The 24,865-nt window shown below is 29.2% G+C and overlaps 2 protein-coding genes across 4 annotated transcripts in view; both read left to right on the top strand.

Moving 5' to 3' along the window:
* Nucleotides 1–4,492, top strand: part of LOC122855066 — a 54,055-nt gene extending 49,563 nt beyond the window's left edge. The window contains exons 8-12 of the mRNA XM_044156193.1: nucleotides 2,886–3,165; nucleotides 3,224–3,534; nucleotides 3,627–3,802; nucleotides 3,869–4,065; nucleotides 4,152–4,492. Of these exons, the coding sequence (XP_044012128.1) occupies nucleotides 2,886–3,165; nucleotides 3,224–3,534; nucleotides 3,627–3,802; nucleotides 3,869–4,065; nucleotides 4,152–4,377 (1,190 nt within the window). The 3' untranslated portion in view covers nucleotides 4,378–4,492. The remainder of the gene's footprint in view (nucleotides 1–2,885; nucleotides 3,166–3,223; nucleotides 3,535–3,626; nucleotides 3,803–3,868; nucleotides 4,066–4,151) is intronic.
* A 60-nt stretch (nucleotides 4,493–4,552) lies between these two features.
* Nucleotides 4,553–24,004, top strand: LOC122855070 (sialin). 3 transcript variants are annotated; one of them, XM_044156225.1, is made up of 8 exons: nucleotides 4,553–4,815; nucleotides 7,953–8,191; nucleotides 8,330–8,584; nucleotides 8,664–8,748; nucleotides 21,941–22,158; nucleotides 22,218–22,367; nucleotides 22,435–22,567; nucleotides 22,724–24,004. In XM_044156225.1, the coding sequence occupies exons 1-8, from the start codon at nucleotides 4,791–4,793 to the stop codon at nucleotides 23,161–23,163; spliced, it is 1,545 nt and encodes a 514-aa protein (XP_044012160.1). In that variant the 5' UTR covers nucleotides 4,553–4,790; the 3' UTR covers nucleotides 23,164–24,004. The 3 variants fall into 3 exon arrangements, with proteins under 3 accessions (XP_044012160.1, XP_044012159.1, XP_044012162.1); XM_044156224.1 differs by having other exon boundaries at nucleotides 4,553–6,577; nucleotides 7,862–8,191; nucleotides 22,724–23,783; XM_044156227.1 differs by having other exon boundaries at nucleotides 4,613–5,483; nucleotides 22,724–23,783.
* Nucleotides 24,005–24,865: the final 861 nt, after the last annotated feature.

Genomic DNA, 24,865 nt, shown 5'->3' with positions numbered 1-24,865 from the left:
AAATTAATTAAAAAATAAAAAAATATTTTAACAAAGTAAAACATTATAGTTTATTGAAAAAAAATAATTTATATTCAATATATTTGAAATGTTTTCTATTAGTTAAATAATAATGAAGATAAAATTCAATAAATGTTAATATTCAGAAAAAACAATGTTAATAATATATGGGATTCGATAAATTTTCAAATCAAATATAAAAAATATATATTTTTTATTTACTTTTTAAAATAAAAAATATTCATTAAAAAACTATACATTTTATACATGTATAACTACAGCTTAGGTATAAAATTTTTCTGATTGTTTAAAGTTATTACGTGCGTAATAACTGCATTACCTGACAAAATCTCATTTAATTTCATCTCATTCAATATCAATTGATTTTTTTTACTACAATACAAATTTTATTTTCAATTTCTAATATGATATGATATGTATACCAAATAAAAACATGGTCCTTTTTCTGATAGAATAATTTAAACGGAATCATTACGAGGAAAATATATATTATTTTGTTTACGAAATTCAAATGCACGTTGTTTAGTTTCAAATTTGTCCAGTGGTGAATAAACCAATTGTCATGAATATTGTTAATAAATTAAGAAGTTATTGCCCCCAGCACGGAAATGATTTTTTCATTTTTTTTGTAATTGAGTAAGTCAGATATACGTCAAAAAATATATTTTAAATTTTTTTTTCCATAGAGAATTAGTTTTTGATATTTCATTAGTTAACTGATTTCAAATATTAGTAGCTTCCAGTTTTAATAATTTTTTCACTTCAATAATAATGTCAGTAATTTTGACTCGTGGTAATTCATAAAGATTATATAATTTAGAAACGAATAAGGTTGCTTGTTTATCTAAATCTAAATAGAAAATTTTTTAATGATCCAGCACATCTTTCATCAGAGCTATCCTCTTCTAATTTATCAGAATCTATATTGATGAATTTTTTATTGAAACAGATTTTATATATGGCTATTTATATTTTCAATTTGTTGATCAGTGTCATGATCACTCAGTCGATGTCTTTCAAAACTACGATGTGACCAATATATTTTATTGCAATTTAATTCAGCCCACTTGAACAATTTCTCCTATTTACAAAGTGTTTTTATATGAAATAATATTGTTGAATTTTTGAGACACGGAATTCTAAATTTACTTGTAATTTTTTACGTAATCAAATAATAATTTGAGATAAATTATAAATAAAACTAAGAAAATTGAAGAAAAAAAAAAAAAAACTACAAATTCGAGTAATTATTCGTTATAGCTTTTTTTTATGTTTCATTATAAATAAATTTAAATTTTATTAAATATTTTTGAATATCTTGCCTTTAATTTATTTTTTGTTTTCTTTACGCAACTTATTCAAATGATTTATTTGGTAAAAATTTCCCACAAACAGAATTTTTACAAAGCTATATAGTAAAAAATATTTAAGTCTATGCTAACTTTTATATGTGTACATGATAATTTTTATTATATGTATAAGAATATTTATTAAATTGTGCAGTATTTTTCATTCAAACATATAATAATTTTTATTGTTTTCCTTAAACATGTATGTTCCTTATTTAATTAACTCATAACTCATAATCTAAGAGATTAATCAAAAAAAGTAATTCTTCATAAATTGTTTAGAATTGAATTTTCAATAATAAACTTCACTCAACCCCATGTCTATCTGCAATGGATAACGATGTATAGAGGCTTGAAGTAACCTAGCAATTTTTTGACATTTTACACATTTTACATAATTTTATTGTAGAATTCCGACTCTCGCGGCCAGTCCCAGAAATGAAACAAAAATTACAAAGTACTATAGTAATTTCTATTCAACCATGATTTTAATTTTTAGTTAAAATTTCTCTCAGTGTACGTACCACACACTAACTTTTTCTACTTGTTTACTTATTTATATAAATATTTATACTTTATACAATATTTAAATCTATATATTATTTTAACTAAGTAAAATTAATAAATATGATGAGGTTTTTGATAAGCGTAGTAACCATAACGTATAGTAACTACCCTAACTTTTTTTTATTCAAATATTAATTTAGTAATATATATTAGATGTATTCATAAATATAAATAAATATAACACTACTTTTTTTATTCAGTTCGAATATATAGAGCTTAATAAAGAGCTGTAGTATGACTTTTGATAACTCAAATAAATTAATTGCCGAAAATGAACAAACACAGCAATCATATAACAACCCGTAGCAACGTATTAGTATGAGAGAGAAAATAATAAAATATTAGTTGTAAACAAATGCTAAAAAATTTCGACCAATCACATCACGAATAAAAAGCGGTCAAGTGCCTTTTTATAATAGGAAATACTTAAGTTTTGATTTTAATAAAATATTTAATGTTTCAAGAATTTTTACGTTTTTCATTACGAATTTTTTTTATCAAGATATTTTTTCATCATTCAATGATAAAAATTTCCTATAGGAAAAATTACCAGATAGAATTTTTTTTCCAGTGTATGAAAAACGAATATATATACGTATAAATATATATGTTCTTTATCTATCTCCATTCAAAAAAAAAAAATAAAAAAATGTGACGCTTCAAGTATATTTTTCTTATTCTCTTACATTTATCACAGAATTTCAAAATTAGAATTTTCAATGAGTTAGCCAATACTAATGAATGTGTGTAGCACGCAACTAGACCACGTTGATCATCTAGGCATATAGTACACTTACCTAGATTTCACTCCTCCTATCATAAACTACCCATTAAATGATTATAATAATAAACTGATGAGTTTGTTGCTTTGTCTTTGTTATTTTACCACCTCTTTTTTTATATTTAAAACCATGATCATTTTTTTTTTTTTCACATGTTGCGGAACAGTGACTAACAAGCACGAGGACGTATCATCCTCTTTTGATCACCAGCTGAATCAACATCAACAGCAGCAGCAAAATTTTCAAATAGAAGTTGACAAAGGTGTAAAAATTGAATCTGATAATAAATCAAGTCAGGTGGGCCACCTGATAAATAAGCACATGGTCCTGCCATTTATTCCACCGAAATTCAAAAATGTTGCTGATTCGAATACGTTGCTTAAACCTTCTGAATACTTGAGGAGTATCTGTAAAGCAACTAACAAGAATACTCTTTCAAAAGCAAGGTCAGTTTAATATTTTTTAAAACAAATTTTCATTAATTACAATAAACTTAATGAATAGATCAGTGGACAATTTGGATTTCCGAGGTATATCTGAAGTCAGTGAAGAAGTTAATGAATGTGAAGTGCAAACTATGACGTCATCAGGCCCACCACCACCACCATTGCCACCGCAAAACTCGTCAGCACCACGTCAAGAAATAACAGCAAATGTCGCAACAAGTAAAACACAAAAGAAAAAAACACCACAACCATTGGCAACAATAAGTATACAAGATTTGACAAGTGTTCAACTGCGACGTACAAATATTAAAATGTATGCAGCTAAGACGTTTTCAACTCCACCACCACGCAGTGTTTCTATGACTAACGGTTATTAATATTATTATTAACCAGCGACTTTAGTGACCAGTCGTATATTTTCATATATTTTATTGAACCTTAATTTTTTCTTCTAATTGCAGTGTCTGAACCATTTTTCGTGGAAAAAACTGATCTGATTGCTGAACTCAAAATGACCAAGGACATACCTGGTATTAAAAAATTAAAAGTTGAAAAGGCTGAAGTTGAAAAATATCAAGTAAAAAGTATTAAAAGTGAATTGAACAAGGCATTCAGTGTATCAAACTTCGTTGATCAAGTAAGTCGAAAAAAAATTTCAAAAAACAATCAGCATAAATGTGTAATGTTTTTTTAAATTTTCTAGATACCAGAAAAAGACAGTTCTGGTAATGTTATACCAATATGGAAACGCCAGATGTTGGCGCGAAAAGCAGCGGGTCGTGCTAAAAAAGAACTTGAAGAGCAAATTGCCCGTGATAATGAAGAAAAGCGACAAAAAGCAATACCACCATGGAAACGTCAACTGCTGGCTAAAAAAGACAGTGCAGATCTTGATAAAAAGTGAGTTTATTTATAATAAGTATTTTGAAATAACTATAATAGTATTAAAAACAAATGAGTATTTTTTCAATTTATTAAAATTACAGGGCACCTTTGATTGACGTGCCGTCTGTTAAAATTGAGAAAATTTTGACAATCCAAAAAGAAAAGCACGAAGGAAACCCAACTGAGTCTGAAAATAAAAAAAATAGAGATGCTAATAAAAAACATCATTCAGACGGTGATAATAATGATAATAATAATGATGCACTGATTATACCTTGGCGTGCACAATTGCGAAAAACCAACAGTAAACTAAACATCTTGGAATAAATTATATGTTAAAAACGATTTTATATATTGTAAATAAATCTCAATTATTTAAAAAAATTATACAGTCAATGGATTTATACATTCACGTCTTTTTATTTTTCCTTGCTGTTATTGTTGCCCCACCATAACGACCTACCACTACTCTACCACTCATTTTCATATTTTGCTCTGTGTGATATTGAATGCGCTCAGTAACACATCATCCACCAGTCAACGAAAACGACGAGCATTTTATTTCTTTTCTTTCCTTACTTATTAGTTTATTAATCTATTCTTACTGGTAGGGGTGTTGATTGTAAATGATTTGACCGTCAATCATATATATTCATTATTGGATTTCAAACACTGCTGAACGGTGTGATTTATTGGCTTAATTTTTTTATCAAGTGTCTTCGAATTAAGACTAAATAAAAATGGCACTTTATCGCAATATTGCAGGTAACGAGTAATTTAGAAACGTTAACTGGTGAAAAGCTTTTTTTCTTTCTTAATTAACATCATAATTGTCGTGAGATATATTTGTTGAATTGTTAAAGAGCACGATCAAAAATAAGATCGGAGAGAAAGATGACATTCTTTTATTCACTTTTAAACTTTATAAGTATTATTATGATCGACTGACCTTAATAAACGAAATACGAGATCATTTCCGGAACAATTCATAAAAGCAAATTGACTACATTAACCTTGTGGGTCCATCTGCAATCACTAATTTTGTATCTTTTTTAACAATTGTGCAATATTATAATGTCAATTACCAAATGCGGTTTTTTCGAGCTATTTTGGTTTGTGACTTTTTTTTTAACTAGCTTTTTGTGCTTATTCAGTTTAGTAAATTAAAACTCAAGTGTACAGTCATTTATTTTAGATAATTAAGACTTTTTTTTGTATTTATTTACAATACAGATCACATTGTAATTTATTAATAATAAATAACAAAATGGGATTAGCCTTGGCCTTAGAAACCACTTGACTCGCCAAGTCGGCTATTAATAAAATTGAATAATCATTTGCAACATGAAAAAATAACGTGATCTTATTTCGAAAATTGCAGAAGATACTGCTTTTTCAACTCACCATTAATTTGAAATAAAAAAGTAAATAAAGTAAGTGACTATCCAAGTCATTGTTGGCAACGATTGGTGAACGCAAAATTTACTGTTAATAGTGATGCCGCGATATGACGATACGATACGATATGGAGGTGACGATATCCGATACGATATGGTCAAGACGATATATCCGATATATCGTCCATATCGACGATATGACATTTTTTCATAATATTTAACAAATTTTATTAAAAATTATAAATTTAAATTATAAAATAAAATAAATTCAAAGAACTAAATGGAGAATTCTTTTTTCACTTTTTTTTCAAGAAAAAAGAAGCATTTTATTGAAAAAAAAAACACTTCGCCTATTTAAAAAAAATATATAAATCTAGAATCGTTTAAAAATTATTACCAAGAGGTCTTGAATGTAAAACAACCCAATAACTCATGTCGAAAAGTTGAAGAAAAAAAAAAAAAATGAGACATTGACAGAAGAGTTTATTCAAGAAAATGACCTCTAAAAAACCGTTAGAAAAAAAATAAAAGTCATCTGTATCTGCAACATTTCAGAGTTTTATTTGTTGACAAAATAATTTTTCAAGGAAAAAAAAAAAAAAAAACAGAAACCAGCAGGGTATTCACAACCACAGTACACAAAAATATATGAAAATAAGATAAGACAGCATTGTTTGGAAATATTTTAATGGGCCTTCCTACCGGAAAACCAATTTGCAACGCTTGACCCTGAGATTCTATTAAAGTTTCTCAATTCTATCTCTTTGAGAACTTTGTATTTGCTCGAAAATATATTGGTGATCATTGAAAAAATTTTAGAAAATCCAGATGCTGAAGTACACATGGTAGAAATAATAAAAATAAAATACATATACATGAATTTCTGCACTAAAAAGAAAAATTCATAAAATTTCGAAAAAATACCCCAGAAACTGAATTTTTTTTTTTACAATATCGTCGATATGACGATACGATATGAAGGCAATACGATACGATACGATACGATTTGATGAATTTTTGATACGATATGGAGGCGATATGACTACCTGACGATACGATACGAGACGATATGGCCCTTGAAAATTACGATACGATATGAGGCCTCATATCGTATCGTATCGTATCGCGGCATCACTAATAGGGCTTCATGCGGTACGAGACGAGACGAGATTCGACGAGTCTCGGTATCGGTCTCGCTCGTTCGCACCAGGTCTCGGTCTCGGTCTCGGTCTCGCAATTTTAAGATTTTAGGTCTCGGTCTCGGTCTCGGTCTCGGTCTCGTCTCGCAAGTCTCGCCGGGTCTCGCTTTTATACTAATATTTATTCGTCCAAGTAAAGTAAAAAAAGTGATTGAATAATACCATGTATATCAAATTCGTGTAAAATAAAAACAATTAATATTGTATTACCTAATTTTTTTAAAATTATAAAATATAAAATAATGCAATAAATATTGAATTATATTAATTAATAAATTGATTATTAATTTTAATATTAATAAAATTGATTAATCATACAAAATTATGACGAGAATTATTTTTATATAAGACGTTTGTTTTTTATTTTCATTTATTAAATTCATAAAAAAAAATTATATTTATATCAAAAATATATATACATATATATTTACATTGATTTATTTAAAACTTTTTACATATTTTTTGAAATAAAAAATTATGTTTATATTTCTATCACTGAAATTTCTTTTTTTGCTATTGGACATTTTAAAAAAAAATTTGATGTTTTCTTCAACGTGACCACAGAGGAACTGAACAACTTCAAGGATAAAGCATCAGAACGTCCTAATTGTGTAAACAAATACAGTAGACATAATCTTTCTGTTTCCAGAAAAAAAATAAAAATGAAAGACAAACGAATGTTCAAAGTGAATCTTGAAAATTTAAAAATCGTTAAATTAGTCTGAGAAAAGTCTTTAGAAATGCCATAAACAAATAGTTTATTTTCTTTTTTTTTTTTTTACATCGATATGTATTTTTTTTCCAAGAAGTAAATCATTGCTTTTGAAACATCAAATACAAAAAATATCAGTTGAGGAAAATATAATTGGCGTAACTTAAGTCTTTACAATTTTCATTGATACATAATAAGGCTTGTGAATATCTTGTGACTTTGGCGTCAGTGCCCTACTGTGCAGTGTCTTACTGTGCAGGAATATAACAGTTCTTTTTTTTCAATATGATTCGATACGGTAAGAGGGAAAAAAAAAAAAAAAAAAATATTATTTAAAATTTTCAGAGTCTCGCGAGACTAGCGAGACTTTCAAACGATACTCTCGGTCTCGGTCTCGGTATCGTTTTATTGATTCAAGGCGGTCTCGGTCTCGGTCTCGGTCTCGGTCTCGCGAGACGACGCATGCGAGACCGAGACTAGTCTCGGTACCGCATGAAGCCCTAATCACTAACTGTTAATTCCATACTCCCACAAATAGTGATGATCGAGCTGAATCAGTTTAGAGCAAAATGTTGAATAATAAATGTTTTCTAGATCGTTTGACATGTCGTCAAGTATTAAATATTATGGTGATTCTTGGATTTATGTTAAATTACATGCTACGAGTCAACTTGACTATTGCAATCGTTGCAATGGTCGCACCAAGCAACAATAATTTAACTACACATTCTAATAGTACAACAATGTCAGTTATACAAAAAACAAGATATGAATGTGCAAGTGACTCAATGATAAGCAACAATGAAACAACACTTATGATTGAAAATGATAAAGTAAGTTTAATATTCAAGGTGAAAAATTATAAATCGAGTTTTATACAAAATTCAAGGTTTCTTAATTGAGTATATCCGGTAAATACATTTTCCTTACAAAAAGATATATAAATAATTAATAATAATTTATATTTTTAGAAGGAAAATTATGAGCGACAGCGAACTAGATATAGCTGGGACGAGTATCAAGTCAATTTTATACTTGGGGCATTTTTTTGGGGTTACATTTGCACAGAATTACCTGGTGGAAGGATGGCTGAGGTGTTCGGAGCAAGAAAAATTTTCGGCTACAGTATGATGATATCAAGTGCAGTGACATTGTTGACACCAATATCCGCAACATTTGGGTATCGTGTTGTTGCTGCTTTGCGAGTTGTTCTCGGGTTCATGCTGGTATTTTATAAACAATGAACTTTTTTCATCATAATAAATACACTTATTTTTTAGTTGTTTTTTTTTTATTTGATACAAGGGTGCAACTTGGCCAGCCATACAACCAATGACATCACACTGGATCCCACCAATGGAACGAAGCAAATTTGTCTCAAACATGATGGGTAAAATATGTTTTTGTTAGTTATTAACATTTTTATCAAGTATACACTGAGAACAGAAGTTGTATACAATAGCAAATTTTGCTTAAAATATTTGTGATTTGAATTCGAAAAAATAAGATCTAGTAATCACGAGACTGGTTATAATTACGAAATGACCTGATATTGGGTAAAAGAGAAAAAACCGACTGAGGCCTTGGAAAAATACCTGAAAATTGTAAATAACATATAGATCTAAAAATACCTGATGAATTTAAGCTAGGTAAGCCAGGTAAAGGTTTGTGGATTTCGAGGAGTATTTAAAAGTAGATCTAATTCTATGGGCTTTAAGTTCATAAAAACTAAATAAATTGTAAATCAACGGAATAGTCAGTTGTTATTTTAAATTATAAATTTTATCTCATTTAAAAATAATTTATATAAAATTTTTGCACAAAAAATGATATCTCTTCAAAAAAATTTTTTCAAGTTCTTCTTTAATATCATTTATATATTATCAAGAAACTTTTAAATCACATGAACATAATAAAATCTTTTTTAAAAAAAACTATCGTAGATAATATCTCAATAAAAAAAAAAACAAGTTTTTTTTACAAACTGAAACTATTGAACTATTGAAAAAAAAAATTTTATACTTGACCCCACCTGATGTAAAATATATGTCTTCGATACTGAAATTTTATTTGGGAAAAACCAGGTGGGGTCAAGTTTAAAATTTTTTTTTTTCAATAGTTCAGACTTAATTACATACGTCAAAAATATATTTCCTTCTTGTCTTTCTGGTATCACATTTTAATTAATATACTCACAATTAGTGACAATTTCGAATACTTGACACTTTTTTTGTAAAAAAAACAATTGTTTTTTTTTTTTGTTGAGATATCACATCTTTTAGTAAAGTAAACAAACATTTATTTATGCTGTCAAAGTAGTTTGGAGGTTATCCATGTCATGCATACAAACAAATAATAACATACTGCAGTACAGCCAATATATAAACACTAAAAAAAAGAGACGTCTCGGAGAGAGAAGAAAAATAATTGTTAAGTTTTACCAACTGAACGAACGAAATGTAGTCGATTTGAGAAAAACAAAAAAGACCGTAAATATCGATTATGCTTTAAATATATACTAGACCAATTGGCGCGCTTCGCGCGCTATCAATGTGATGTTTCGTTAATGATGTGAGAAGGTTGTAGCAAGAAATTTTTGATCTCGATCATTACGTAAAAATTCACGATATCTCCCAATTTATAATTTACTCTTTCTTTTTGAGTATATAGTAGAAAAAAAAAGAATACCAAATAAACTAATTATTAGTCTAGATCAATTCCTCAGCTATTTGACACAATAATTTTTATTTAATATAGAAAGTATTGCTGAGGAATTTATTTAGACTACGGATTAATTTATTTAGTCACATTCTTTTCTCAGCAACATTTGCCATAATTATTTGACACAATAATTCTAATTCAATATAAAAATATTGCTGTGAAATTAATCTAGACTATAAGTTAATTTTTTTTAGTTACCTTCTTTCTTTAGCAACATTTGCCAATAGCTATTTAACTAATTAAATATGGCAAACGTTGATAGCCAAATTCGTTATCTAAATTATTTTTTCAGCAATATTTTCCATAATTATATCAATTTATTATGGCAAATATTGCTGAAGAATGAATGAAAATTTTTAATTTATTTATTACATGCATACTTCTTACTATTTACTACACCTTCTTACATCATTGGCAAAACATCACATATAAGCAAAAAATAAAATAACAACGGGTACACATAGCAACGGATAAACAAAATAAAAGATAAATTAATTAAACAAAAACAAATGAATCATTATAAACAGCCAATCAAATAGCTCGAAGAGAGGCTTCATTCTCCTTTTCATGTAAGGATTACCGCAACGAAAAAATCTGATTTTTTTTTTAAAAAAAAGGCTCGACATCGATTTATGGGATCATTACCAAATTTCAGCATCCTCATTCAACTCTATCATATTTTAATTAAGGGATTACCTCGGCCAAATTTTGGGGTATAGGAGAGGGGATAAAGCCTATGTTTCAGTCATTGGTCCGAGAGCCATTATCAACCTCAAAAAGATGAAGTTTTTATTTTTTTTTTTTGATAAAACAATAGTTTTTTGAAATAATTATTGTATAATAACCTAATATTATTAATCCCTGAAATATATTTTATCAACTTTTTATTTTTTTAAACATTTATTCAATAGTTGAAAAAAATGTGTAAATCGTGAAACACCGCAAAAAAAAAACAGTTGGTTGTACTGAGAGTGCGGTCGTGTTAGTGTATGATATAGCTGCTGTGGCAGTAGAGTAAAATTTACCAAAGTTAGTTTTAGAGAAGGGGACACGGCATCAAATGTTTTTAAGGAAGAGTGGGGGAAAGCTTATTTCCTTGGCTAAATACTAACTTTGGTAAATCGTATTTTATGTGTGTATCAATGTGGGATTTATAACTGGCGTTTTTAAACCTACACGCCACAACATGGCGGATCACTATTCGGTGTTGCCAAGCGTACATTAGAATATAAGGTGTGTTCGTTCACATTTCTTACCGAGCGTACACACGGAGCGTATGCAAGGAAGCGCAAGAGTCGTGTGGTTATTTGAAGAAACTTTAGTAACTAAAATTTACCATCTATTTATTGTTATTTGTTTTTTTCCCGTTCTTTCGATCTCTTTTATCATCATTAATTGGTAATTTGTTCTTGCGCCTTGGAAAAAATTATTAAATTAACAAAATAAACACAATGACTGAAAAAAACGAATGCCTTGGTGAATTTCAGTTACTAAAGTTTCTTCAAATGACCGCACGACTCTAGCGCTTCCTTGCATACACTGCATACGCTCGGTGTGGATAGTGAACGAACACACCTATAGTAGACCTCATATATACTGCTCGATTAGATGAATTTTTTCATACTTTAATTATTAATTATAAAAAAACTAAGCTCCAAACTTCTTTAATTTTTTTTCCATGATAAAATTTTTGCCGTGTATAATAGGCATGGTAGTTATCTCGTTTCCCCACTTTCTTTTTTTTCTTCTCATACTTGACGCGAGGCACTACCGTGCCTCTTGATTGATAATACACGATACGATACGATATAATGTCTACAAGGATACGACAATCTGATTTTTTATCGAATTTTGAGATGATACGATACGATAACGGTAATTAGTTTTCTCGATACGATACGACAATCTGCCATTTATCGTATCGCGGCATCTCTAGATTTGGAAACAGATCTGTAAACAGAAAACTCTATTGCCTCTAAAAACTGTCTCTATTATGACCAAATTAGAGGTAGTTCAGAAGCTGCTGAAAGCCTCTCGATAAGAGACAATAGTCTCTGACAAATTCTAAAATATTATCTGCGTGACTCTGATAAAGAGATGATTGCCTTTACAATAGAGTATTTATTTGAGATTCGAGCCTGGCCAGTGGTTAGGGTACTTGACCACTTTGTTTAACTATAAAAAGGATAACTGTATATAGTTAAGAATTATGCTTGGTCTATAACTGACTATAAAATATTAATTAGAATTAAAAAAAAAAAGACCTGGTAACGTTTGTTGGGGCTGGTAGCTCGCGTTACCCATTGAAAATTTTCAATACTTCGACTAGGGCCATGGTGGCCGTGTTACGCGATTTTGTAAATAAAATTATGTTTATAAGTTTTTTATTTTTCTGGTAATAAAGTTTCTGAAGAAAGCGATTAAGAATGGCTCGTGAAAATGGGCGGTCTTTTTTTTTAAATACGGCGCTTTCAATAACTTCTGATAAAATGATCGTGGAGTCTTCGCATTAGGCTCAATTTCACCGTCATGAAAAACTCTATCGCGCTTTGATGGAACGAGCTCGTTATTAACTTTTTTTTTTTAAATAAAATTCATCGAAATCAAAAAGTTAAAAAAAATAAAGTTTCTTTTTTTTTCCCTCGAAAACTATGAATAGACTCATAGAAAAATAACTTTATATACAGGTGAGGAGTATTTAATGGACGCATCTTTCAAGCCATTTGAAAAGAAATTTTTCTTCTTTCTTTTTTCCTAAAAACTATTCTGCTAAGAGTGATAAGTTTTCAACACGGCTCTAGAGTTTTTGAAAACGCTTTCTTTAAGTCTATAAAGATAAAGTCTCTCGACTTTTACACGATATCTCTCATTAACATAATCCTAGCAAGGTTATGTTAGGCCTTCGAAAATTTACTTCTTAATTAGTTATACTTTTTAGTAAAAAAAAAAAAAAAAAAAAAAAACTGAAAATCGAAAATCGAAAAAAACAGTTTTTTTTTTTTTTCTCGAAAACTATGTTTAAAAAAAAAATTTTTTTGTAGAAAAATATATGGTATTCGGAAGACGCATTTTTTGAGTCATACGAAAACACTACGACAATTCTATCATAAGTTACCGAGGTAGCTGTTTCTGAGATTTCCCCAACATTCCGTTAAACCACCATTAATGCATCCATTCCCGCACAAAAATATTTTTTATGACCCCATTCTTATATATAGAATGGCCACGTCTTTTTATTATATAGATTTAGAAATAATTATTATATTGCACAATCATTTTTTCTCCAATTATTAATTTTTCTCTGAATCTATTATTTTCTTTTTGCCTCTTGTGAGTGAATGTAAAATACGAGGATTAAAAAACTACACTGAAAAAAAAAAGTTCTACCAGATAAAACTTTTGTTCTAGGAAATTTTGAGGTTTGAAAAAAGAAAAAAAGTTCTTGTTATGAATAGAAAACTTCTTGTTGAAAGACAAAATAATTCTTGAAACATGACAGATTTAGATTTGAAATAAACCTAAAATAGATTTGAAAAAAGAAAAATTATCCTTGTAATGATAATAAAACTTCTTGAAATAAATGCTAAAAAGGTCTTGAATTGAGACGCATAAAAAAAATCTTCTTAAAAAAAATCTTTTTGTTCTCGTTTCATGAACAACAGTTCTACATTTTAGAACAAGGCTTCTTGGAAATAATCCAAAACGGCCTTGAATTAAGACGCATTCTTCTTGAAAAAAATCTTTTTGTTCTCACTTTAAAAACAACAGTTCTAAATTTTAGAACAAGGCTTCTTGGAAATAATCAAGTTGTGTCTTGAATTGAGAACAAAAAGATTTCTATCAAGTCAAAATTAGATTTAATTCAAGAAGTAAATTACTACTGATTTAAATAAATAAAAAAATTATTTATTTAACATTACTTTCGTTAATTACCAGAAGTACAGTGCAACTTCACATTGTAAACCATATCTTTTTTTCCTAAACTCATTACCTATGAGGGGAACCGAACCCTTGACCGACGCAAACCACGATATCTTAAACGTAACGACTTTCCCACCGAGCCACGAGCGCATGTACATGACGGGACGAAAATTTCTGTTCTCATGAAGCAAGACATTTAAGAAGAAAAAATAAATCATATTCCAATTAAAAAAAATCAAGTTTGATAATAAATACTTACGAAAAATATAAAACTAATTGATATACAAAAATCTAATATAAAAAAAATTTAATAGAAAACTTATCTTTAGTCGGTATTTATTTTTTATATTATTATCATATTATTATACAGTAATACAAACATCGAAAAAGAATATTTTATCATGTGTAGCGAGCGTCAAGTTTTTTTGTTTTAACCGACCGTTTACGCGTAATTAATTTTTAAAGTTTGTGATTTTCTATTAAATCGTTACCCCTCACGTGTCCCCACTCAAAACTCCCATACGCGAGAGCGATAGATATATAAAAAAAAGAGATAGTGTTATTTAGACCCGACGCTACCCGACTGTACCCGACTCGACGCACATACACACACGCAACTATTGCATTTACGCGCACTGTGATAGTATTAGTGATATACACTTTAAAATTCGATTTCAGGCAATTTTCTTATTTCTCGCGTTGTCGGCCCGGAATAACAACAAACAGGAATTGTTAATAAAAAAAAAAACTTAACAAATGGCTCTAATATTCAAAAATGCATCAATTTTGAAATTTTTTTTTTCATCGTGTTAATGATTACATGCACTATCGTATGCTAATAAAAATACTATTATTTCTATTTTCTCATGACACGTAATTATTTTTGAGATAAAAGAGGTGGTTTTTTCGCGAAAATGCTCTATTGGGGGCATTATTATTAATGTTTCATCATTTTAATATTTAAATATAAATTTCGTGTCTCTCTTTTAAATTATTGTTTGAAATTAAATTAAATGTAAAATAGTAAAGTAAGGCGAACCACACCTCACACATGTCTGACAAGTTCTCTTATGATATATGTAAAAAAAAAATATGAGCAAAATATTTTCCTTTTGACTTGTTAACAAAATAAACTTTAATTTGAATATGACGTAATCTTTCTTTTTTGACATATAAATTTTGACAAAAAAAATAATTGGAATATTATTAAACAAAAATTTTTGCAGATCGCAAATTCTCACAGACGATTCCAATTATTTTTTTTGTCAAAATTTATTCAAAAAAAAAAAATCTAATATGCCTGAAATTATTAAAATATTATAACTTCAATATTGAACGAAATTTTTATTAATAAAATGCTTTTTTTTATATTAAATATAAAATAAAAATATACTGTCGTACGTCTGTCGGATTTGTGTCGGAATTGTGTCGGATTTACAATTCTCACAGTCGTGTGTCGGAATTGTGTGAGAATTGTAAAATCTCACAGTCGTGTACAGATGATTCTGACAGCTAACCTCACTTTTAATACATAGACAGAATTGAGTTTTTTCAATAAAAAAATTATTTAAAAAAAATTCTAATATGTCTTAAATTGTGAGAATATTATTTAGAAATTTTTAGACATAATATTTTATTTTTTAAATGCTTCTTACTATTTATTTTTGTGATTTAGAAATTCTTATAGTCGTGTGTCGGTTTTGTGTCGTTTTTGTATGAGATCAGTGCACAAACGGACTATCGGCATTTTCGCTAGGGAACACATTCATACCTGGACAAAATACAATTAAACAATGAATAAAACAACCGAAACAAGCAATCTAGAGGGAAGCTGCAGGGTCGCTCAGTGCGTGGGTTTTGGTAGAAGGGGCGGATAAAGCTGTTATAATAATTAAATCCTGAAAATAATAATTAATAAATACCCCAAAATAATAACAAAAGACACAATCAATTCATTTACTTTATATTTATTTATCAATCATCAACGTAACTCAAAATACAAAATAACTAATCCAAATATAATATCTCAAAAATCCCAATCTAAAGGGGACCGCGTCCAACAAAATATTAATTAATTAATAATTAATAAACTAAATCTAATAAGCGAATGTATCAAAAGTATCATAATCAACTCGAGGATCCGCCTTGAGTTGATCATCAAAATCAAAGTTAAACAAAAGGTAGCACATGGCGGTTGATCCACCATGTCCAACATACAGAAAAATAACCTCAAACTCATCGTCGCCAGACGACTGGTTAAAACAAAGGTCCAGTCAGTCTGACGTCTCAAAGACAAGAGAGAGAGTTTACACTCCTAATTATTTTACTTAATTTTACATATGGAAAAGCGGGGGGATTTGCCCTACTCTAATATGACTTGATGCTGATGATGTTGCTAGTTGAAGAGTCGAACCATTGTCTGTGTGGCTTAGCCTTTAAGGCAACGAGAATCGAGAATAATTACCTGTTACTAATTGACATTTTTTCTTTTCTGGGGGATTAAAAAAAAAAAAATTAATAAAGTCAATGAATATATAAAAGAGTGCATTAATAAATAACTATTGTTTAAAATATTTATTAATATTCAGTGATTAGTAAAAATGTCTCATACGTTCACCTGTAATAACAAATTTGAATATTGTTCAGTACCATCTGCAGATTTGATTCCTTCGATAATAATTGTTTGTTTGTAGATATTATTTAAATGATATTGATAAATATAATTTAAAAATGAAATTCATAAGATAAAGAAATTATGAGAAATTTTTTTTTTTTATTCATTTATGATTGCATAAATCTATAAATGAACATTATTAATAATAAACATGAAACAAAATACACAAAATGAGCCTCTATTGATCTTGTTATTATTAATAGATAATGTTATCGGAATTATTATTATTAATTAATTAATTATTATTATTGATATCATTCTGTGTATTAGTAACATATTATTATGATCATTATCAATATTATTGTTTTCATTATTAATTAGATTATTATTATTATTGAAATTATTACAATTTTAAAGATTAATAAATCCGTGAGAAAAAAAATGGCAGAATCAATGAAGAAAATTGATGTTCTAAAAGATTCCGATTCTTGATTAAAAAAAAAAATAAAATTAAAAAAACCAAACGAAATTATACTTGATTTTTGTTTTTTACTGGACCATGGAGAAAAACTCTGTATTTATATTCCTTTCTTTTTGACTTATACACTTGTGAGTCTATCTACATGATAAAATAACTCGACAAACTGCGACAGAAGTTTCACTTTCCTCGCACGTACTAGTAACACAAACAATTTTTTTTATTTAATGAACACTAGGGACAAAGCCCTATGGTTCGTCAACATAGTTACAAGAGATACAAACATGATAAGATAAAAATAACTAGATACTAAGGTTACCAGTATAAAAAGGTAAAATACATAGTAAAAAAATACAAACATCTTTAAGGTTTAACAAAACATGGCACTATCAAAATAACTAGTGTTTCAATTGGTTACTTTGATTGGAAGAATACCAAATGGTAAACTTCTGTCGCAGAAGGCGCTTACAAAATGAAGTGACAGTCATGAGGTGTGTTCGTTCACTTTTCACACCGAGCGTATGCACGGAGCCTATGCAAGGAAGCGCTAGCGTTTTGCGGTCATTTGAAGAAACTTTAGCAACTAAAATTTACTATTTATTTATTGCTATTCGTTTTTCCCAGTTCTTTCGCTCTCTTTCATTATTATTAATTGGTAATTTGTTCTTGCGTCTGAGAAAAAATTATTAAATTAACAAAATAAACCCAATGACTGAAAATAACGAATGTTTTAGTAAATTTTAGTTACTAAAGTTTCTTCAAATGACCGCAAAATTCTAGCGCTTCCTTGCATACGCTCCGTGCATACGCTCGGTGTGAATAGTGAACGAACACACCTATGAAGTGAGAAGAAGATCTTTCTTCAGGTCAGCAAATGTACAGTGGAAACGAACCTAAAAATTATTAATCTAAATAATTAACTTCAACAATATAATATTTGTCTATAAACTCTGTTCTCTTAGTATCAACAGTGAGTGATAAGAAAATATAGAGAGGTGCATTTAATAACACCACCTTAATTAAATATTATTTTATAATCTAACTTGGGTCCGTTCGTAATGGCAATTCGGCAGGGTTAGGGTTAGTAGGGATAAGTTAACACCGATCTATAACCCCGTCCGTTCGTAATGGCCGGAGTTAGTGTTTACTTAACCCTGGCATATAAACGAATTCAGATCATTTTATCGTGTACAATTTTATCATGTTTACAACTTTTTGATATTATTCAAACGAATTCTATTTTCTAGTAATGATCCATTTTAAAGTTTTGACATTCTACGGGTATTTTGACCTCGATTTCAATAATATAAAAACTATCGTTAAAAAATTAAAATTAAAATAATCAATATTCCTGTTAGAGTCAAGTAGTTGTGTAAGTCAATTTTAACCATCCGTTTTCGAGTAATTAATTTTAAAGTTTTATATTTTTAATTGAGCTCTAAAGATATATTGAGATAGTTTACGACCGACGCTTGATCGCACACAATACCGTTGCACACGCACCGAAGTAAGTGAACTTTCACCGTCAATGTTACTCGGAATCAACCACGCAAGAATTCAAATAGCCATGCATCGATGTCAATTATCCGTATGCGCGCGCTTTTATTTTATTGCGGACCGTAATTATTGGCGGGGGGTGCTTTCTAAATGCTACCGAAATTGGTACAGAAATTGCCGTTTTGCTTTCTAACTATTTAAAGAGTTATTCGATATTTCACGGACAAAAATATTTTTTTATTCTTTTCGCGACGCGTATTATTGGGGAAAAGGGGTGGTGAAAATGTCTTCAACGTAAAGTTTTCCGTTAATTTCCGTCCATTATTGTTATTCGTGATTTCTCCGGCGATTCCAGCGACGCGTAATTATTTTGTGGGGAATTTCGCGAAAATATCGAAATTGAAGTACTTAATTGAAAATTTTCCCGTTTTTATTTTATTTTTCGGTCAATTATTTAAAGAGTTATTCGATATTTCTCCGACAAAAATATTTTATTTTCAATTCTTTTCGCGACGCGTAATTATTTTTTGGGGAAAAGGGGTGGTTATTTTGCGAAAATGCTATATATCGAAATTAATGTACATAAACCGAAGAAAATTTTCCTGTTTTTATTTTATTTTATATAAATAAATAAGTTTTTTTTATTAAATAAATAAATTTTATTACTTATATATATTACAATTTTTTTTATTGTTAATATTCCAAGATTCAGTTGTTTAAACAATTCAACAACTAAAAATTATCAAATTTATACACTTTTTTTTTGTTGTTAAATTATTTAAACAATTCAATCTTGGGATATTAACAATAAAAAAATTGTGATATAAAGTAGAAAATGTGTAGATTCTTATAGAATAAATGAATTTTTGTCTTTCCTTATTAACAATATATATTTACAAAAACAAATAAAAGAAAAAAATTCAATCATTTAAAGAATTTTATTTATTTATGCAAATATTAATTATTTATTACTTACTATTATTAATTACGCGTCGCGAAAAGAATTGAAAATAAAATATTTTTATCGGAGAAATATCGAATAACTCTTTAAATAATTGACCGAAAAAAAAAAATAAAAACGGGAAAATTTTCTTTATTTGTAGTACATTGATTTCGTTGTAGGGCATTTTCACGAAAAAACCACCCCTTTTCCCCAAAAAATAATTACGCGTCGCGAAAAGAATTGAAAATAAAATATTTTTGTCGGAGAAATATCGAATAACTCTTTAAATAATTGACCGAAAAATAAAATAAAAACGGGAAAATTTTCTTTAATTGTAGTACTTCAATTTCGATATATAGCATTTTCGCGAAATAACCCCCCTTTTTCCACCAAAAGTAATTACGCGTCGCGAAAAGAATAGAAAAAAAAATATTTTCGCCGGAGAAATCACGAATAACTTTTTTAATAATGGACGGAAAAAAAAAATAAAAACGGGAAAATTTTCTTTATTTGTAGTACATTAATTTCGTTGTAGGGCATTTTCACGAAAAAACCACCCCTTTTCCCCCAAAAATAATTACGCGTCGCGAAAAGAATAAAAAAAAAAATATTTTTGTCCGTGAAATATCGAATAACTCTTTAAATAGTTGACCGAAAAATAAAATAAAAACGGGAAAATTTCCTTTAATTGTAGTACTTTAATTTCGTTGTAGGGCATTTTCACGAAAAAAGCACCCCTTTTCCGCCAAAAATAATTACGGTCCGCGAGAAAATAGAAATAGCAATTTTATTACGCGCATACGATAGTTTATTTAATTTATAATATGACGAAAAAAAAATTTTCAAAATCGATGCATTTTTGAATGGTGGGGCTATTTGTTAAGATTCTTTTTTTATTAACAATTGCTTTTGTTGTTATTCCGAGTCGGCGACGCGAGAATTGAGAGAATTCGAATTGAAAAGTTTATGTCACTAATACTTTCACGGTGCGTGTAAATACAACAGCTGTGAGTGTGTGTGTGCGTCAAGTCGGGTACAGTCGAGAAGCGTCGGATAGCGTCGGGTCGAAATAAAACTATCTCACTTTTTTATATATCTATCGCGGTCGCACAGGAGAGTTTTGAGTGGGGGCTCGTGAGGGGAAACGCGTTAATCAAAAAATATAAAACTTTAAAAATTAATTACTCGAAAACGGATGGTTAAAAAAAAAAAACTTATTTGACTTACCCCCCCTAAAAAATTATTCTCTACAACTTTTACTTGAAACTTTTTTTTCTAATTCTAACAGGAATCGCGAAATTGATTATTTTAATTTTAATTAATTTTTTTTAACCCTTTCCCGGGGGGATAGAATTTTTTTGATATTTTTATTGAAATCGGGAGGTCAAAATACCCGTAGAATAATTTTTTCGTCAAAATCGGGTAAAATTTTTTAAAATGCCCATTTAAAACAGAACTTGCCTGGATCATAATTGCTTAAGATTTTACAATAATAAATCTTGTTTATATTATTGAAAAAAATAAGACACCGATTCGGATTTGTTCCTACCGGCGTTCTGTATACCCATACGGCGTGACAGTAATTTTAACCATGTTGCATTGTATTTATCAGTGACACCTATAGGATTTCTAAGAGAATTATCAATTTTTACTATGGCACATCGTAAATTTCCAGAGTCACTTCCGGTGCTCACCGTATGGAGTGGGTATATAAGAATGTTCCGTCACTTCTGAGGTAAAAATCATCCATGGGCCATGGCTTCACTCTTTTTATACCCACTCTACTATCGTTTAGAGTGGGTATAAGCAGAGTGAACCCACCGAGGTCCCATTAGTCCGACATTTTGTGCTCGCCGTATGGAGCGAGTATAAGAGGTTTTCGTCACTTCCGAGCTCACCGTATGGAGTGGGTATAAGAGGGTTCCGTCACTTCCGAGATAAAAATCATCTATGGCTTCACTCTGCTTATACCCACTCTACTATCGTTTAGAGTGGGTATAAGCAGAGTGAAGCCACCGAGGTCCCATTAGTCCGACATTTTGTGCTCGCCGTATGGAGCGAGTATAAGAGGTTTTCGTCAATTCCGAGTTCACCGTATTGAGTGGGTATAAGAGGGTTCCGTCACTTCCGAGATAAAAATCATCTATGGCTTCACTCTGCTTATACCCACTCTACTATCGTTCGACACAAAACGCCATCTATATGAAATAAACAAATTTCGTTTAATTCGAATTGATCAAGACTTTTTTCTTTCTCTTTATAAAACAATTATAGTTTATAAAAAAAAAATTATTTCTTTCTTTAAAAATGTTTTTGCCAAGAAGTTGATTTCTATTATCGAGAATAATTCTTCTTTTTTTCATCAAAAAATTTTCTCAGTGTATTCATTGATCTAGTTTTATAAATAGCATCATCACTTGGTGCTGCAATAACCATGCCACTTTGTGGGTATCTCATTGCATCAATTGGATGGGAATCAGTATTTTATATTACTGGTGGTATTGGACTTCTTTGGAGTTTGACTTGGTTTGCACTCGTGTTTGATTCACCAGCTCAACATCCACGAATAAGTGACGATGAACGACAATACATTGAAACAGCGATTGGAACAACATCATCAAAAATGGTATAAATAAATGAGTTTTAGTTGTAATAAATATTAATGATAGTGAATTGCATTTCAAGGTCTTAGCTGTACCATGGAAATCAATTTTCACATCACTGCCAGTCTGGGCAATAATAATAACTCATGGTTGCAGTGTCTTTGGTTACTTCACAGTGGTCAATCAACTACCTACTTATATGAAATATATATTAGACTTTAACATAAAAGAGGTAAAATAATAGAATTTCACGAAGTCTATCAATTAATCACTTATTTATAGATTTTATTTAATTACAGAATGGTCTTCTCTCATCTCTTCCTTACATAGGCAAGTATTTTTTTGCCGTAGCAACGTCAACTCTTGCCGATTATTTACGCCAAAATAACCACTTGTCTGTCACAGCAATCCGGAAGATATTTACAACTTTTGGTAAGAGTGTATCTTAAATTATATTTAGAAAATGACTCAATATTGATTTGATATCTTGAAGGTCTCAAATGATAGTTAAAGAATTAGATCTATCTTCTATGATTATATTTAATAATATTATTTTAAGTTGATGATATATTGACGTTTTTATTGAAGCTGTTTTGCTCCCTGGAATGCTGATGATTTTATTGGCAAATCTTGGCTGTGATCGTTATTTGTCAGTGACAATATTCACTTTGGCATTGACAATAAATGGGGCTGTAACTGCTGGCTATCTTGGCAATGGTCTTGACATTGCGCCAAATTTTTCAGGGACAATATTTGGTCTAGCCAATACACTTTCATCACTTGGTGGTGGTGTCAGTAGTTTCATGGTCGGCAATCTTACGTATAAAAACCAAATATTTCATCAATGGAGTATTGTTTTTTGGGTACTTGCTGGTACTTACACAGTTGGTGCTCTCACTTTTGCAGTATTTGGAACTGGGGAATTACAAAAATGGAATAACCCACTTGATCAACAAGAAGTATCAGATGTCGCTGTTGCCAATGTCCTTGAAGAAAGTGTTCCACTCAATGATAAAAACATATTGTGATTATATTTTTTAAGTTATTTTTGTTAACATTACATCTTTTCCGTACCAAAAGTAGTACACTGTATAATAAAATTGATATCAAATTACGTGCAAAAATGCAATTACATTACAAAAGATCGACATCTTCATCTATATTCCATGGAAGATATTCGATAATCTTTTTTTTTTGCGGGGTATGTGAAGAAATATCATTCTCGAAGAATACCACTGGAATCCATCGTAAAGTTCACCGTGAATCCATTATACTAAGAATATTCATGTAATAAAATAATTATAAATTTTTCATGATGAATAAGTTGTTAAATAATAACGTTTCGCGTGAATGCCGCAGAAATCCATCGTAAATTTTCCATAAATAATTGGGAATTTTACTACGATTTTATCGTAGATTTCACCAAGAGTTTATCTGGAATTTCGCTAAAAATATTTCTTTAATATTATTAAAGCGAATATATTTTTTATTTTTAATTTTCACAGTTTTTTTTTTTTAATTGTTTTAACACTGAGAAAAAAAATACAATAATTATAACCATAATATAATAAAACAACGCTGGTATACAACAACAATAATTGAAACATGCATTCATTTAGGCTTCCATTTTTGATCATTCACGACAACCAATCACGTGCTCTCATTTTAAATTACTTTATTAATAACATTTTTTGGTCATATTTAATTTTAGTTTGAAATCACATTTGAATTTTCGGTAATCTTACATAATGTGACCAAAAAAAGTTAAATGTACGTGATTTAAAATTAAAAATAAATTAAATATGTAATTAATAAAAAAGTGATATTAATTATATTATGTGATTTATTTATTGATCACATTTAAATTGATTACATATTCAATTTAATTTAATTATTTTTATCGGTCACATTATGTGATTTATTTATTGATCAAACTTTTGTTAATTAAATATCAATCTTAAAAATATGATCAATAAATAAATCACATAAGGTTACCAAAAATTTAAATGTGATTTTAAATTAAAAATAAACATAACCAAAATTAGTGTAAGTGCTGTGTGTGAGTTTGCAGCTGCGCATTTATTCAGCGAGTTTGAATATAACCATATGTTTTTTTGAATTGTTCAAATTATTAATTTGAAGGTTACGCTTGTATATAGTATATATTTATTATATATTTATTTTACAAAAATTTATCTAATTTTAAACAATTTAATAATGATTTATACAAAAATACCGACAATATATATTTTATCGATGCTGATGATCTAGATGAGCGTTAATTCATGTGTGTTGGACAATGTGGCCAACAATGTGTTTCACAAACGTTTCCTTATCGTTGATTTCAATGCCAAATAATATATAATATTAATTATCTTTGATATTTTATACTTAATCTTAGTAATCTTAAACAGGGGTACGTAATATCCAATCGAGAAAAAAAACCTGATATATATTCTTGAACAAGGTAGTAGGAATATCTCGACTTTTATGACTATATCTGATATTATTTGAAAAGTTTGAAACATATGGAATCACAGCCACATCATGGCAAAATCCATGGTATAATAAATACTAGAAATAGAAAGCAACGTCACATACCCTGGTAAAAATAATTTCTATGATTTTCTCAGATATTTTTCCGTTTCTCTCTGCTATTCTTCCGTTCTTCTCCGATATTACTCCCATTTCCTCTGCATTGCTTCGACTTTCTCTGTATTGCTCCAATTT

Source organism: Aphidius gifuensis, linkage group LG4 (genome assembly GCF_014905175.1).
Source record: "Aphidius gifuensis isolate YNYX2018 linkage group LG4, ASM1490517v1, whole genome shotgun sequence".
In the NCBI taxonomy this organism is placed as follows: Eukaryota; Metazoa; Arthropoda; class Insecta; order Hymenoptera; family Braconidae; genus Aphidius; species Aphidius gifuensis.
This window is presented reverse-complemented; position numbering and strand designations above follow the sequence as displayed.